Source organism: Drepanopeziza brunnea (assembly GCF_022702325.1).
Source record: "Drepanopeziza brunnea f. sp. 'multigermtubi' strain 214-2 chromosome Unknown ctg4, whole genome shotgun sequence".
NCBI lineage: Eukaryota > Fungi > Ascomycota > Leotiomycetes > Helotiales > Drepanopezizaceae > Drepanopeziza > Drepanopeziza brunnea.
The window spans coordinates 1859708-1876204 of NW_027094067.1; the positions used below are offsets into that span (position 1 = coordinate 1859708).

The following is a 16497-nucleotide window of genomic DNA, read 5'->3' on the forward strand; positions in this document are numbered from 1 at the left end:
GATGTGTTCTGCGAGTCCCGGCCCTAGCTTGATGCCTAGGGTCTGTCTGATGTACAAGATTTGGCTCGAGACAACCATCTCGGAACGTAAAAAGCTCAGATCGTGGCAGTTTTGGGAAGCCCCTTCTAGAAGTTCAGACCAGTGACCACAAACGCCTTGCCATCAAAGAGCAGAAGATTTCTGAAATACACGTGGCCTATGCGAGATGCCCCTAAAACCCAAGAGCCAGTATGCAAGATCGCCAAGATGTACAACTAAAAGGAAAAAGCTGCCGTGAAACGATGAAAGGCAGGATCTGAGCACCTAGGGATCCGATCGTGACGCCAAATATCGTATCAACATGTAAGGATAGGGCTGGAGTGCAGTGCTGTGCGGTGCTGTTAAGTAGATGAAGCGGGCTTCCCAGCGTCGACAGAGAGACGGGCAACCTTGCCGTACCCTGCCCTGCGGGCTCGAAGCTCTTGTGGCACCCTACGCGACCTCCCATTCTGAATCTTGGATCTCCTCCTCGTGCTCATGCACCTTGCCCTTCTCAACGTAAGTGACATTCTGAGACCACTTCTGGCCTGGGCCGGTGGGCTGGATGACGGCGGGGACGCCATAGTCCCCAGAGTCGTCGTTGGAGCTGGAGGCGGTATCCTGCTTGACGGCCTTGGTCTCGTTTTGCTCGCCATTAAAGGCCGCCTTGGACTTCTTCTTCTTTGAGGTCTTGACCTGCTCCCACAAGCCCGAATCCTCGGTCGCAACCCGAATCTGCTCCTCCTCCGGAATCTTGGACAGCTCATCTGCCAATTTACTACCAGCGATCTCACTCTCTGAGTAGATCTCCTCAACCGGCTTTGCAGTAACGTGGCCGCTAGGTGCATCGTAGGTGTCAAGGTTCTCGACCTTACTGGGCGTTCCATTGGTGGCCTGAACAGCAGGGGCAGCAGTCCATGCCGACGAGGGAGGTGCCTGGGAAGCCATGAAAGCAGATCCGTCCTTTGCAGCACGACCCTCGGCCTCTCGGACAACACGACGGTGATTTTCAAGTTGGATCTTCCGGATCTTCTCCTCCTCTGCCAGGGCGAGCTTCTTCTCTTCGGCCTTCTGTCTATTTTGTCGCTGCTTCTTGGTTTCCTTGACTTCAGCAGATGGTGCCTTCGCCTTCTTTAGTGGAGCGGGCTTGGTCGGGGCTGTGATCTTCAAGACTGACGGGCCGGCGGCAGACTTCTCGAGCATATCAGAGACATCGCCATTGACAGCAGGTGCATTAGCGGCAGCCATTTCTGGAGAATCGATCGGAGACTCGTCGTCGTCAGCATCACCTCCGGCGGTCGAAGTGCCGTTGTCGGAAGGAAGCTCCATGGCTCCCTTTTCTTGGGCCTTGGTCTGCTTGACGGACTTGGTGCGAGCCGAATTTTGAGACTTGGGAGCATCAACAACACCACGCTTTGCGTTTGCCATTTGCTGAGCAAACTTTCTATCCTCATCCTTCTCACTGCGTTCCTTCTTTGCGGAAGCAGGGGCACTGACCAGTGGCTCCTCCTGAGCCGGCTTGATTGGTTGGGCCTTTCTCTTCTGAGTTGGTTTCCCATCGTCTCCGCCACTCAGAGTACCATCTTTCTTGTTCTTCTTCGACTTGGTATCCTTTCGTGGCTCGGCCTTGGTGGTTTGTTTGCGGAGAGTCTTCTGCTTGCGTTGTTTGGTTACCCAGTAATAGCCACCAGCGACGGCAAAAACCACCGCCCAACCACCAAAAGTTGTTGCAGTAGGCATAGTGAGGATCGGTGGGATTGTCTGGAGCCGGACGCGTGTATAGAGCTCACCGAGTGATTCCGAAGGTAGTTGGGGGGGGATTGCCGTCCACAGTTGAATTGGTTGTCCAAGCAGGGAGCTGGACGTCTTACTATGTTGACAGAATGTTGAGTAAAAGAAAATTGTGGTAGGATAGGAGGAGATTACCGGGATGCTCCTTGGTGGAAGTTTGTCTACCTAGGGACGAAGTAGATTGAATTAAAGAGGGAGGGAGAGTTTGCAAAGAGGAGAAGAATGGTACCGTTACCCACAAGGCCAATCTCGAATGGAAGACGAGACGTGTCGATATCGAGGTTGCCGCTGAAGTTCGGGACAGTTTGTCCGCAGGGGTGGTGGTAGCGTGGGTGCGCTGATTGGATTGGTAACGGTGTAGGGAGTTGATATTGACAGGGGGAGTTGTCGAGAGTACGGAGGGGAGCAGACTTGGCCTTATGTTTGATGAGAAGGTTGGAGATGCAGCAGATGGGGATTGAGAAATGGAGACGGAGTGTAGATGGAGACGGAGACGGAAATGGAGATGGAGAGGGAGAGGGCGATGGAAATGGACATGGACATGGACATGGACATGGACATGGAGATGCACATGGACCCAAGGGCGTCGGCTGTTTTTTTACCGTTCAAAGACAAATGGACCCAAGTCAGTGGGCTAAGGGCCGAATATCGGCTTTTCGCCACATTACCCCCGAAGAAGTGGAAAAAGGGGATCGATTAAAGCGTCATGAGGCCATAAGGCAGAAACAGGCACACATGCATTAGATAGCCACTCGGACGCCGAACCTCCGACGGAGCTAATCTCAATCGGCTATAGCCTATATCATTCCCGTATTAACTACTCCGTAAACGATTGACTATTAAACGCGCTCACAAGATCGGCTAAGTCGCTAAACTCCGATATTATGAAAATTCGAGTTCGAATCGAATTTAAAGCTTCGCTCGTAATTGATTTGATTCGAATATCACGTGCGAAGCTCGTTAAGCGGCCGCTAGCTTCGCTTTTATTCTTTTAACCAAGGCCTGCTTGCTAGCACCGTATAGTACTATCCCCCCCTATGAATAAATGTCGGACCCAGTTTAAGCCCATAAATCATAAAGCGGTGGTTTCTTAATAGCTCAAAGCCCTGCTTACTCCACTGTATAGGCTAAATACCGGCTCAAAGATAATTTTCAAAGCTGAATCCTTATAAGTTGATTGGTTTAAGCTCTGGTAAGATTCCTTGCGAAATTATACTTTCGACATTTATTCATTAAGGGGATAGTAGTAATAAAAAGAAGGCTAAAAGCGGAAGTTTGAAGAGCCTTACGTGCACGCTCAAATTAACACGTGACGTAATAATAAACGTAAAGCTTTTTTAATATAAGTAATGGTTTTTTCGAACTGAATACACGTTATCGATAAAATGCTGAAATAGCTTATAATTCGCTAAAAAAAAAAAAAAAAAAATAAGTAACGTAAAAGAAGTCGAAAGCACGTGCTTAGTATTATAAAAAAAAGCTAAAAATAGTTTTTATTTCGTTGAATTTGCTTTAAGTCAAACGGCGGAGAAAGTAGCGGGAAAAGTGGCGAGAGGGGTGGCGGAAAAGGTGGCGGGAGAAGTGGCGAAGGAGGCTGTGTTATGCGTGTATGCCTGTTTCTGCCTTATGGCCTCATGACGCTTTAATCGATCCCGGAAAAAGTACCTTAGTAGTACTACGTAGGTACCGGTAGTTTCACAACCCACAACCCTCTGCTGGAACTCCTATTGAAGAAGAGCACAGACAAGAGTTCCCTGGTATCCTTTCCATCCAACTGGGACGAGAGCCAAGCAGCTACTCTTCCCCTCAAAATTATATATGTATATATATACATATACATATACATATACATATACATATACATATCCATATCCGTATCCATATCCATATACCGGTCATACATATACCGGTACATAGGTATACATATATAGGCACGTATACGGAGCTATACCTCTTGACCTCTTGACGCACCCGGGTCGGTTGATAACCACCCCCCCCCCCCCCCCCCCCCCCAACCACTACACTCCCTGCCCCTCCTACCTCAGACTTCCTCCCACAGCACCCAGCTGCCTTTGACACTGTACCTACTACCTATCTCTCTAGAAGATGGCTCCCCTCAACCGCATCATCATCGACACGGATCCTGGTTTGTTCCCCTTCTCCAACACATCTGCAGTATCTATCTATCTATCCATCTATCTATCTATCCATCTATCCATCTATCCATCTATCTATCTAGCGAACAACAAACCCCTTCTAACCACCCGGGTCCAGGTGTCGATGACATCCTAGCCATCCTTTTGGCTCTTGCAGCTAAGCCAGATGAGCTGGAGATCCTGTTGCTGTCTATCACCTACGGAAACGTCGAGGTGGAAAGGTATGTCCCGCTGTTGCTTGCTGGCAGTCTTGATACTAATAATTCAGCTGCCTCCGCAATGCCGTTGCCCTCTTCCATGTCATCGAGAAAGAGAGAGAATGGCGAAGAGCTCGTGGCCAGCTCGAGGGTTTCGAAGCCATGATCGAGTCAAAGCCTCTTGTGGCTATAGGACCCGAGCATCCCTTGGAGGAGACCATTCTGATGGCAGATTACTTCCGTATGTTCTCGACACCTCTCGTCCTGCACCGCATGTATCTCGAGTCCAGCGGTGATTCCAGTGGTGATCGCCTCTAGCCTTTATACAAGTCTAGAGGCGTTGTATCTTGTTTCTTTCCCTCTGTATTTCAGTATATGGGTCTAAAATTCTCCCTCAGACGGCGCTGATGGCTTGGCTGGCGTCCATACTTCGGTGCGTCGATACCTCAAAAGCTCCAGATGCTGTGCTGACTCAGATAGCACCCTCACCTATCTCCATCCGAAACCTGGAAGACTCTGTTCCAACCTCTTCAGGCCGGTGCCACCGCGGAAGAGGTAGCAGCGGCTAGAGAGCTTGCAACTCCATCCTCTTCATTCCGAGCTTCTCAGCTCCCCGCTCACAAGGAAATTCTTCGCCTCCTGCAGGAGAACCCTCGTGATACCATCACCATCGTTGCTGTTGGACCATTGACCAACCTGGCTTTGGCAGCAGCTGAAGATACTGAGACTTTCCTGAGGGTCAAGGAAGTCGTTGTGATGGGCGGTGCAATTGATTGTTCGGGTAACATCACTCCTGTTGCCGAGTTCAACACTTTCGCCGATGCTGTGGCTTCTGCCCGTGTATTCGCTCTCACTTCTCAGATTCCGGCTTCGACCATGCCGCCAGTACCGAAGGGCATCCAGTCACTGCCTCCGTACCCAAAGAATCTCTCAAGACAACTTAATCTAACTCTGTTCCCGCTTGACGTTACGACTCCCCACGCACTTCATCGATCTCTCGTCTCGGCTAAACTGAACCCTTTAATCAAGGCTGGCAGTCCTCTTGCAGAGTGGACATCTGCATTCGTGCACAAGACACTTGACAATATCGAGAGTCGGACCGTAAAGCAAGCAGACCCAGGACTTGAACTGCATGATCCCTTGTGCATCTGGTACATGCTCACCCGCTCTGCTCCCTCCTGGATGTCAGCACCCAAGGCCCCTGAAGACATCCGAATTGAGGTATCAGGCCAGTGGACTCGGGGAATGCATTTGGTAGATCGAAGACAGAGAAAGAAAGGCAAGGCTTCCTCCCAAAAAATCAAGAATCCAGGAGCGATTGACATTATGAATCCCATGGAGACATTGACCCCTACACATCCTGACGAAAGTAAGGATGAGGATGCGCCAGGCGACCATCACAGCTGGCTCCACCCGGATAAGGGAAACAGAATCAACAGAATCGTTTCCTCACCCGGAGAGGATGCCTTTGGACCTTACCTTCTGGAGCGCATCTTCGGATAGACATGACTTTAGATTGATTTTGCTTTGCGACATGAGTGAACAGGAGGAATATGAATTATTAATGGGTAGCCTTGCGACCACTACACGCACATCACACATGTGGCGACGGACACATGAGCTTTGAAGTAGATGTGCGGGAATCAGAAAACTTTTATGAGAATCTTGAGTGAGTGAGAAGTCTGTTTTGGCTCGCTTACACTCCTTCACAAACCAAGTGTGGCCACCAACTGGTCTGTCTATATCATTGTACCGCTTCCAAGTTGCAACATTGAACAGGCGACTACGCAATTGCAAATCAAGACTCCAGTACTTGAGCAACAAATTTTCTCTTGGGCCATGGCACTATCAAAATTCCACACCAGATTGCTGTGCACTTGCCCACCAAACTCCCGAGCTAAAGTCCCAAGACATTCCATTGCATTGTCCGAACTATGTCAAATACCAAGCCAGTTCCACCGCCCAAACGCCCTGTATACAACAGTATTGATCGTTGACCCTGTCTCTCATGATATCTCCTCATCTCCAAGACCCAGATTCTCATCCCCCCTCACGAATGCTTGACACCTCCGACAACAGCTCCCCTGACCTGCAGCCAGTCGATAGTATCGTCCATTTCCTCATCCACTAGGCCCACGACCGCGACATTGTCTCCCCTGATCAGATACAGTCCATGCGGAACCTCGCTCGATGGCTCAGGGTCATCCGGAGGTCGGATAATGCGCTCGATGGTTTGGGAGAGGACCTTTACGGCTTGTTAGATTTCCATGCGAACAATTATATACAAATGATGGAGTAGGGTTTTGGGGGAAATGGAAAGAAATTCAGTTTCGGAGGCTGGAAGAAGGGACATACCAAGTTCGTCTGTTGATCGCACGAGAGCAGCGTCCCCACTAGCGTCCTGGAATCGCTCGTCAAGACTAACACCTTCTCTAGCCAGCTGTCAGAATGGGAGCTGTAAGCTATGCCAACACGGGGCGCGTACGTGCAGGGAGAGTGTCTTACTGTTAACATAGCCGTGGAGCGACATGGCTGGGTCGCAGTCGCTGCTGCTGGCTGACCCGCGTGAGGAGATTTACCAGTACAGCTTGGGCGATTGTACGGAAATAACTCGTGTATCGGAGAAGAGTAAATGGTGCTGGGATGTTCGCCGTTGAGGGATAGACATCGGTGGTTGTGAGCTTCCAGAATTCCCAGCACGGACATTCTGTCTCCGTGCTGAAAGGCTGAGTTGGAGCCTTGTTCCTTGGAGGAACTGCCTCGCTTGTTGACGACAGCGGCCTAGGTAGGTACGAGCTGTTGAGCTCCCCCAGCATCGACCATCCACTCTACTTGAGTTGCGCTTCTCACAACACTCACCCCCCGCAACCAATCCATTTCGGAGGCAACGATAGGAAAGTGGTCGCTGATATGTCGTACTTCTTTACAACGCCGGTGGATATCGATATCGTACTGGACGATGGCGACGACAGGCAGATGGTGGACATGAAGACGGAGAAGGGCCGGCGGGAGAAGGCACCTCTATACAAGGACGGGGAATCGGTCAAGGGCGCCGTGACGATCCGACCGAAGGACGGCAAACGGTTAGAGCACACGGGCATCAAGGTGCAGTTCATCGGCACAATTGGTAAGTTTTGCGTACCTAGCTGTGGGAAGCTTGCGCCTCAAGCAATAGGATGGTCTGGCTGACCAGCTACCATAGAGATGTTCTTCGATCGAGGAAACCACTACGAATTCCTTTCCCTGGGCCAGGAGCTAGCTGCCCCGGGGGACCTGCAACACCCTCAAGCCTTCGACTTCAACTTCAAGAACATCGAGAAGCAGTACGAGTCCTACAGCGGCATCAACGTGCGGCTCCGCTACTTCGTGCGCGTGACGGTCTCGCGGCGTATGGCCGACGTGATCAGGGAGAAGGATATCTGGGTCTACTCGTACCGGATACCGCCCGAGATGAACAGCTCCATCAAGATGGACGTTGGCATCGAGGACTGCTTGCACATTGAGTTTGAGTACTCGAAGTCCAAATACCACCTGAAGGACGTTATTGTTGGACGCATATACTTCCTGTTGGTCAGGCTGAAGATTAAGCATATGGAGCTGTCAATCATAAGAAGGGAGACTACGGGTGCGGCTCCCAATCAGTACAATGAGAGCGAGACGTTGGTTCGGTTTGAGGTAGGTTAGGCGCTGACGAGTTATGCCTGAGTTCTTGCTGACTAGAAGTAGATTATGGATGGTTCTCCGTCCAGAGGAGAGACAATTCCAATTCGACTTTTCCTAGGAGGTTTCGACTTGACCCCAACATTCAGGGAAGTCAATAAAAAATACTCTACAAGATATTACCTCAGTCTCGTACTAATCGACGAAGGTTTGTCTTGCTGTCTTTCTAATTCTATAATGCTTAAGCCAAACGGAAACTGATAATTGTAGACGCACGACGTTACTTCAAGCAATCAGAAATTGTGCTCTATCGTCAGGCACCCGAGATCGCAGCGAGCGCTGGCCAGCAAACACAGATTACGGGAGCGCCACCCCCAGAAAGGACCCCAGTGGCGCAGGCCTAGATTATAAGATAGAAAGTGGAGGAGTAATGGAAAGACTTGCATTTCCCGATTGTAACATAGACTCGCCAGCCCCCTTTCTGTGGCGCGGAAATAATGATTCAAACCGGTCAAACTCACCATTTGGTGCGGATGCTACCCGAGTACGACCGCCAGGAAATTGATGCGTAAAACCTGCATATGGTAGGTAACATTTTAGATCACATTCAATGATCAAACTGGTCACTTCCATTTCGTACTATGCTAGTCTCGAGGGATCTCCAATCCATTATACACAAGCTAGCTCTCACCACCTAGCTCTCAAAGAACTCCCAAAGACGCCTCCGCTATTTTCCCCACGACCCAGCTCTACCCACCTCTGCTAGCAGGACCAAAAAAATCAATCATAAAACGTCCATCTCATCGCCGCCGCCAAATGCGAACTGGTTATTCGCAATAGCCGCGAGGCGATCGAGTTCCGCTTGGTATGCCCTCCTCACGTCATCCAGCGTGACCACGTGTCTCTTGGGCGGCGTCTTCTTGCAGTTCACGCCAGCCGTGCTGGACTTGCGTGGGAGCTCTTCCGACAGGATCCAGGCTTGCTTAGGATCGACGCAGCTCAGGGCATTGATGAGTGCGACGTACTGCTTTGTGACGGGTGTCTCGAGGCCTCCGTCTCCAATAATCTTGTCCCCGTCCCCGGACTGCTGTAAACGCTGCAAGCGCTCGAGGGAGATGGCGGCCGCGCCTCGGAAATCGCTGTGCTTAATGCGCCACGCATACAGAATCTTGTGGTAGGGAATGCCGTTATTGACTTCCACTATGCTCTGGCACTTCTGGCGAAGGATGTCGTCGACGTTTTCTTGGAGGCCAAGAAAGGGGAGGTCGATGAGTTGGGAGGCGCAGGATGCTTCGCACATCTTGGTGACTAGGATGCGGAGGGAGGATTGTTGGAGTGCGCTATCGGTGAATAGACACAGGGTAGAATGGGCAAGTTCGTAGCGGGATGTTTGGATGGCGGCACTGAAGAGCCGACTATGCATGTCTTTCCGAATCCGGGTCAAATACACATCCTCGTGACCGACTCTAAAAAATTGAAGAGTGAGTCGGGCGAAATCGATAACGTATGAGTAGTTCTTCTCCTTTTCGAAGAGTGCAACTATATGGGAGTAGTATTCGGGGAGTCCTGCGTTCAGGAGTGTCCTCTCTGTGTCATCTATGAAGCCTCCACTCCTGTAGTCAGAGCGCTTTTTCGGATCCGGGTGTCCTGCGTTGTAGTCAGTATCTGTCACAGGTTCCACAATTCTTGAAGACCTACCCATTCCGAAAGCGGCTTTTTTGAAAAGCGCTGAGGCTGCTGGAGCATCGTTGTTGGCTAGATGAACTCGTCCTTGGACGTAGATAGAGAAAGCGTCATGAGCTGTGAAGTGCGAGAATTCGATGGCGAGGTCAGGTCGGCCTTCCTTAAGCAGCCAGCACTGCATCAGGGAAGTCTGAACCTCGTAGCTGCTATCGATTGCACATATCTGCAGAATTTGCTCAGTCACAACCGAAGTCATTCTCTCCCCTGGTCGTAGATCCAACCCTAGTAAGTACCGGAAGGCGCCCTCCAACACAGTCACCGTCTTCGGTGTCGGGACCTTTTTTGTGGAACTCGGGGCCTGCACATCCAAGGAGTTAGAACGTTCAAGCTTGGGAACGTCCAAAGTTATTTGCGTGCGAACAAGCCACCTAATACACTCTAGGTTTTGCAACAAATTGAGGAGCTCAAGGAATACCACGCCACTTTCGAATTGAATTCCGTCTTCTGAGTGATTTATCTCGTACTCTATCAGTATCAGGAGTATGAGTTGATCTAGACATATTTCTCGGTGCAATTCCACTGTATCTTGGACGCCCTTCATGAGCAGCTTGTAGCCGGTTTCTGCTAAAGGTTGGTTTTTGGCGCGTTCGAAATCCTCGGAGGCGTTCATGAGCTGCAGGATGGCAGTGTAAACCTGCGAGGTGACATTTTTGAAGTTACCCCCTAGGTCAACTTGGAGGTCATGGAATGAGTCGTCTCCTATCTGACCAGTAAAGTCGCATTTCTCGTAAAATATTCGCATCCTTGCTGGGGCAGTGAGAGATGGCTGTTGCCAAATCTCCTCTAACATCTGGGTCTTGCAGGCGTGCAAGAACTGCTCAGAGAGTGACTTCCGGAAATCAGTTGCAGCGAACAGTGGACGGGCCACATGCTCGTTTTCAGAATAAGCCCGATCATGGTTGAATAAAATTCGTTCCAAAGGGCTACAGTCTCGGCTAGCCGAGATCCCATCCGCCAAAACCAACCAAGGCATATCTCCTTCAGGATTAACTGATAGCGACATAGCTTCGCCACGCTGCTGATCGAGCTCGAAGATAACTCGAAAGAATCTTCGCCACTGGGCGTCTGTGGCAAGACGAAACTGCTCGTAGTCCATATCGCCACTGGAAGACCGATTCAGGGTAGCTGCTGCAGCTATTGTTGTACAGAGTCTGTCTGGTAGAGAACCTGGCTTGCGAGCGGATGCTTTGAGTGAGCCTAGTCCACGCGTGTAGATTGCAAGGCCTGTTTCAAGCGTAGCAGTCGTAAACCTGCCAGGATGAAGAATAAGTTCAAGCCATTTCTCTGTCCCGTCAGAGGAGTCTCCAGAAAAGACGATTGGTGGAGGTGACTTGTCGAGCGCTGGACATTTTTTCATGGCCATCCAGTCCTCCTTCCACGCTACCTCAACTTGACCCACGTCGGCATTGCGATAGAACTCCAGGTAATGAAGATGAGATGCTATGTCATTCTTCCACAATACCCATAGGCTAATCTTGTTGTGGTCGTCCCTGTCGAGGACGACGGAGAAGTCCGCCAATGTCCAAATCTCGTCGGGTTTTGGGAGCAAGGGCTTCAGGAGACTGCCTTGAAATATATCACTTATGTCAAGCTTTCCATCCGCCCGAGGAGTGACATTCCAGAATTTAAACTCGCCGCTTCCCAGGGGAGAGTATGTGACACAGAGAGCGCTCTCCTCGTTGTCACCTAGTAACTTGACCAATTGCGATTGTGACGGATCAATGACTTTCTTGGGTTGGTCTGGCTGCTCCTGATCGTCGGCCAGGATGTCTTTCGTGCAGGCGATTTTTCCAGTTGCCAGGTTCCAGATGCGTAATCGATGGTCCAAGCAGACTGTGAACGCAAAAGGTGTTCCATCGAGTTGTATTTCCGGAGCAGCTATGGAGGTAGCCGCGGAAAGCTCCATGTTTTGTCCGGCGTAGGAAATCATGTTTGCACGTTGGAACAGTGAAATAGATCGAACATTAAGCCCCCAGCCGCCTTCATTATAATGTGTCTCCTTCCAGAGAAAATCTACGCGAAATTAGCAGATATTATGAAGCGTTTGGCGAGCTGTCTTACTACCAGTTCCAGAACTTCTGTTGAGCCTCAACAGTCCACCGTCGATCATGGAAATCAACAGGTCATCTACGCCTAGAGCTACAAGTCTATGCGGATGTTTGATACCCAACCCAGCAGAATTGTAGACCTTGCACCATTCCCCTACGTTATCCTCCGTGCTCGCAGCTTTTCGAAAGTATTCTGGCTTAAGGGTAAGTGTGTAGAGTTGCTTGTTTTCCGTCAAGAAGAATACGCTCAGAGTATCATGCTCCGGCGAGTCCGTAATCGCAATACATCCTTGTCTAATCGCGCTCGGAATACTCATTCGCAGTGTAAGGTTGGCATCGACGGCTTTGCTGGCCCTAGAGACGTCGACTGATCGAATCGAGAGGACCTTTCCATCTTCCAGCACCCTCCAAAGAAAGCTTCTCGGCGACTTGTAGTGGGTTCGATGATAAATTGATGCAGCCGACGCCAAGTACCGCTGCCTGAAGGCATTTTCATCCTCTGCGATCGGGAGTTCAACAGCACGGGATCGTTTTGAAGCTGGTCTGGAGTATATTGATGCGCCAGCAGGCAAACGGATCGCAATAGTGGTACCTTGCGAGGGGGAGTCCAAATCTAGTCGTGTCTCTTGGTAAGCGTAAAACAGGCTAGAGTTAGCCATCTCGTCTCCATCAACCCTGATCACTGGCAATTTGTGGCGTTGTGGTGTTTTGATGTCGCATGTCTGTGGTCGTAAGGAAAGTTGACGCGCTCCGTTCACGACCTCAGCTTTTTCGCTTGGCGCTAGCTAGGTTGGAGGTGCAGGGTTTAGGTAGTACAGGGGTTTCATCATATTCACCTTTCTCGGGAGTAACACCCGTTCCTGATAAGTTATGTACTTTCGTGGCTCGATCGTATTATTGAACCTGCACCTAGACATAATGAAAGCATTTACTAACACGCGACCCGAAATGATAGCCCAAGCCCATTGCACCCATACCACGCTATGATCCGCATGCAAAGTAAAAAAATTAAGTAAAGTCCAGCCAATCCATCATGCACTCATGTACTCATGCAAGTCATTCATCTTCTCATGAGGAAAGACAATATGAAGTCTGGTCCCTTCACAACTCAATCCTTCTCGAGGTCCTTCGGGCTTGGATCACCAATACCATCCTCGTTGATCGCGAACAGGCAATCACTCTCGGGCAAGCAGGGGCTGTCGTAGATCTTGCAGATTCTGGTCTCCCCACGTCCCTTCTTGAGACTCAATCTGGTAGTACTGGCATGAGCAATAATATTACCTCCGATGGGCTTCTTAGGGTCGGGATTGAACATCGCACTCGGGCCACCATCAACCTGAGCGACGACTTGGTTGGTTATGACAACGGCAATTCCGAACTCATCTGCTAAGCGTTGGAGGGTCCTCATAAATTTTGCTAGATGGGTTTGTCTGGAAGACAGCTCTCCACGACCAACGAAGTCTGTTCGGTAGAGGGAAGTAGCACTGTCGACGATGAGGAGGGAGAATCGAGTCTCACACATCATGGCGGAGGCTTGGTTCAGCAGCTGAAGTTGATGATCAGAATTGTAGGCGCGGGCGTAAGCAACATTGTCGAGTACCTCTTCTCCGGAAAGCCCATAGCGGTTGGCGACAGCAAGAAGACGGACAGGTCGGAATGTTCCCTCGGTATCGATGTAGAGACACTTACCCTCGCCGCCTCCCATATCAAAAGGAAGTTGGCAAGTGACAGCTAGCGTATGGCAGATTTGACTCTTTCCGGTTCGGAACTCCCCAAATATCTCGGTAACTGATCCAGTTTCGATGCCTCCGGCTAGTAGCGTATCGAGTTGCTTAGAGCCAGTGGTGATTGAGATCAACTCGCTCCTCCGTTGATGCATCTCGGTAGCAGTTGTAAATCCCATAGGAACAAGTTTGGAGGCTGTAATAAATTAGCTGTAAGCACTCGTAGTGACGGGGGTAATTCCACCTTCAGTCAGGATCTTTGTTGCCTTCTGCTCAGAGATGCCCTTGATCTGCTCAAGTATGCGCCGCGGGGTGTATGCTACTGACTCTACCGTGTTGTACCCTCCCTCCACAATCAATTGGATATCTCTCTTCGTCAGCCCTGCGACACCCTGGAGGCAAGATATTAGACACCTCAATGGATAGTGGCACTGGGTGTACGAACCTCCAGAGCTGACAGCGGTGTAGGTGCGCCAGGACCGCCGACGCCCATCTCCTCCATGCCGGACTGTGATTGCTCTACCTCATCGCTAGGCATGGCTGCTAGAATCACTGACCAAGCTCTGGTGGCTCTCTGTGCGTAGGATCTCGAAATTGGTCGTTATTACGGTGGTGGCGGGGCAAACGCGAAAAGCTGTTAGTGACGTCAGCCGTAACTATGCAAATTGAAATGGAAGATCCACCAATCAAGAAACTTACTTCCTTTTTGTTTTCGTACTGCTGAGATATTTTGGTAGATATGGACGGAGATCAAGGGGGATGGCGGTTCTGTGTTTGAGAAATGGCGTGAGCGCGCTAACAAGGAGAAACAACAGCCAACGCGCTTGCCACATCGCCTGATCTCGTGACATCTCCCCTTCTAAGCCGCCATAGATAGGTATAAACCTGTATGGACAGCAGTGGTCTATAGAGCAGATTTATGTTTGGTTTATTGATGAATGTTTCTGCTATCCCTAATGCTAGGAACATTTATTTCCAATTCTGATTCGGGATGGCTTTCCTACAAGCAACAAATTCATAATATGCAAAGGATAACTTCCGGCTTCAAAGATCACCACGCTAAGTAAGATTTCTTGGCATTCTGAAGACAACTTGCGTTGTGTTTCGTTCCCCTATACTCGAACGGCAAGCCAATTCGGAAAAATGAGCCTCTTGATTCTGAGAAAGATATAATCCCCCGCATGGAGATGTAAAACTGCTTGTTTTGTCCAGTCGGACTTGCTGGCCTCTTGCACCTCATGGCGTGATAACTTGCAGCCGAACCTAGGACCCTTGGCTTGAATATCTGCTAAACCGATACTGCAAATATCTTCAGGGGTAAATATTGCAACGGTCTTGGGAGATAAGCTACATTTTGAACTATCCTCAGATGGGGACTATCAGTCCTCAGGGGCGCTCCATGGCGTTGGATGGTCGTCCCCCCGTCATCGAGCCTCTAGGTTTCTTCTGTAGCTTTGCGGACCGTCTTCTCGCTCTTGGATCATCTTTGACGTCCTCGTCAGCATCTTTTGGTCTGCCGAACGTTCCCGCCGGTAGAACCTCAAATCCTGAGTTGACCTTCCGCGCCACTTTGTTGACATGTAACTCGCCGGGGACAAATGGTGATGGAGACCGGGTCCTAGAGCCTGCTTGTTGTGAGGCATCGAGCCGATTCGGACCTGTGAATGTCTGCTGTGGTCGAACTGAGTCCAAGGGGCTCACATGGGGAGTTTCAAACGGATCTGATTTGTCGAAGTCGGGTGACTCTACAGGGACAGAGAAGTACGCTGCTTTGGCACTCTGAGGATGACCATGTGCGGTTACGGGCCTTCCTGATGGCACGCTGGATAGACTCAGTAAACGACCTTCGGAAGCTGACTTGTCGTTTAACAGAGCTTTTCGAGATAGGTCGGTCATCTTTGGTTCTTGAGAGAGGCTAGCCTCTGAATCCGAAGAATGTTCATTATCCGCAGCAGACGACGAATCGATATTCATATTTCCGATTCTGGAGCCACGGGGACGGTGTGCTTGTACTCCTCTCCTAAGCGACGTTTTCCCTTCCAACTGGCCAAGCGTACCCTTATCGAAGACCCCATGGCTGCCTTGACGAAGGTATGAAGATTTCCTTGGTTGGTAAGACGTCCGAGTGCCCTGTACCATCGGGTCTTGAGCATCGGATAGGGCGCCTAGATCAATGCTTCTGAATGAAGATCTTCCATATCTCGAGGTAGGTTTTGTATCTTCGTATCTCGAATCGGAAGCCTCAACGCCCTTACTGGCATCCGTACTTGCCAGGTTATCTGACGAGCTGCCGCGAAGATGGCCAAGATTGAGCACACTTGGCATCGGGGTGTTTGCCTGTGAGATCCATATCCCATCCACCTGTATTCCGCTTTGGATCGCTCTGATCCCGAACGGAATATCGTGGCTCCTCCGGGACTCGACAATCTGCCCGCTGTTTCTGAGTTGCTCAATTTTCGTCCGTTTCTCCTCATCAACAACTTCCTGCCTCTGCACCAGCCTGTTCACCCAGAGCAGCTTGCCCCAGCCGACGAGAAAGACTCCGACGATGGCGAGTGCAAGGACCTGGTGTATTTTTAGCTGGAAAACATGGCAAGCCTTGTCTTCGTCACTCACGAAGGTCATCTGCTCCCATAGCTGCCACGAGGTAAAGAACATGGCGCTGAGCACCCGGCGAGTCACCTATTGTTCGAACTTGAGACTCCTCCTCTTAAGGTAGTGTGGCAAAGCGTGAACGTGTGGTGCTCAGCACGAAGGGATGTTCGGGCGGAAGGTTGCGAGCGAAAACCGCGTTCGGCTTGGCTTGGCTTAAGAGACTACCAAAACGGCAGGAGCAGACTTACACTTTAAAAGGGTAGCCAGAAACAGAAGCTTCGATGCTTTGTCGTTGTGCACGCCCGAAAAGCCGACCCGGGTAATCTTTGAAAGGACTGCGGTGAATTTAAATTCTAGAACAAGTTTCTATGACCCGGTAATCTACGTAGATGAATTTGTAATTCAGGATGCGTTTGTTTCGGGTAGCTGCAGGTTGTGATACCGATCTTCATAGTATAATTATCGACAGCTAAAAATTTAGAAGCCCATCAGTTCCTCCAGGCAGTGATTGAAATCAGTAGATGGGATTATGTGACATTGTGATGTACAGGTTGAAGGATTCCGC

General features: G+C 50.2%; 7 protein-coding genes across 7 annotated transcripts; 2 read left to right on the plus strand and 5 right to left on the minus strand.

Annotated features, from left to right (window-relative positions):
* Positions 1 to 471: 471 nt before the first annotated feature.
* On the minus strand, positions 472 to 1758 carry L3040_003313 (uncharacterized protein; the record flags this gene model as incomplete). The annotated part of the gene is made up of 1 exon (XM_007293669.1): positions 472 to 1758. One exon carries the CDS (start codon positions 1756 to 1758, stop codon positions 472 to 474), a length of 1287 nt encoding a protein of 428 aa, XP_007293731.1.
* Positions 1759 to 3915: 2157 nt separating this feature from the next.
* L3040_003314 (uncharacterized protein) lies at positions 3916 to 5665 on the plus strand (the record flags this gene model as incomplete). The annotated part of the gene is made up of 5 exons (XM_007293668.1): positions 3916 to 3955; positions 4084 to 4186; positions 4234 to 4403; positions 4561 to 4595; positions 4643 to 5665. 5 exons carry the CDS (start codon positions 3916 to 3918, stop codon positions 5663 to 5665), a joined length of 1371 nt encoding a protein of 456 aa, XP_007293730.1.
* Positions 5666 to 6212: 547 nt separating this feature from the next.
* On the minus strand, positions 6213 to 6692 carry L3040_003315 (uncharacterized protein; the record flags this gene model as incomplete). Its single annotated transcript, XM_066154420.1, has 3 exons — positions 6213 to 6407; positions 6518 to 6594; positions 6668 to 6692. The coding sequence occupies 3 exons, from the start codon at positions 6690 to 6692 to the stop codon at positions 6213 to 6215; spliced, it is 297 nt and encodes a 98-aa protein (XP_066012383.1).
* Positions 6693 to 7072: 380 nt separating this feature from the next.
* Positions 7073 to 8226, plus strand: L3040_003316 (uncharacterized protein; the record flags this gene model as incomplete). Its single annotated transcript, XM_007293667.2, has 4 exons — positions 7073 to 7289; positions 7365 to 7837; positions 7889 to 8030; positions 8093 to 8226. 4 exons carry the CDS (start codon positions 7073 to 7075, stop codon positions 8224 to 8226), a joined length of 966 nt encoding a protein of 321 aa, XP_007293729.2.
* Positions 8227 to 8606: 380 nt separating this feature from the next.
* L3040_003317 (uncharacterized protein) lies at positions 8607 to 12272 on the minus strand (the record flags this gene model as incomplete). Its single annotated transcript, XM_007293666.2, has 3 exons — positions 8607 to 9469; positions 9521 to 11578; positions 11627 to 12272. 3 exons carry the CDS (start codon positions 12270 to 12272, stop codon positions 8607 to 8609), a joined length of 3567 nt encoding a protein of 1188 aa, XP_007293728.2.
* Positions 12273 to 12721: 449 nt separating this feature from the next.
* On the minus strand, positions 12722 to 14170 carry L3040_003318 (uncharacterized protein; the record flags this gene model as incomplete). The annotated part of the gene is made up of 6 exons (XM_066154421.1): positions 12722 to 13159; positions 13214 to 13533; positions 13582 to 13729; positions 13783 to 13889; positions 13946 to 13971; positions 14037 to 14170. The coding sequence occupies 6 exons, from the start codon at positions 14168 to 14170 to the stop codon at positions 12722 to 12724; spliced, it is 1173 nt and encodes a 390-aa protein (XP_066012384.1).
* A 553-nt stretch (positions 14171 to 14723) lies between these two features.
* On the minus strand, positions 14724 to 15995 carry L3040_003319 (uncharacterized protein; the record flags this gene model as incomplete). Its single annotated transcript, XM_007293664.1, has 2 exons — positions 14724 to 15902; positions 15954 to 15995. 2 exons carry the CDS (start codon positions 15993 to 15995, stop codon positions 14724 to 14726), a joined length of 1221 nt encoding a protein of 406 aa, XP_007293726.1.
* Positions 15996 to 16497: the final 502 nt, after the last annotated feature.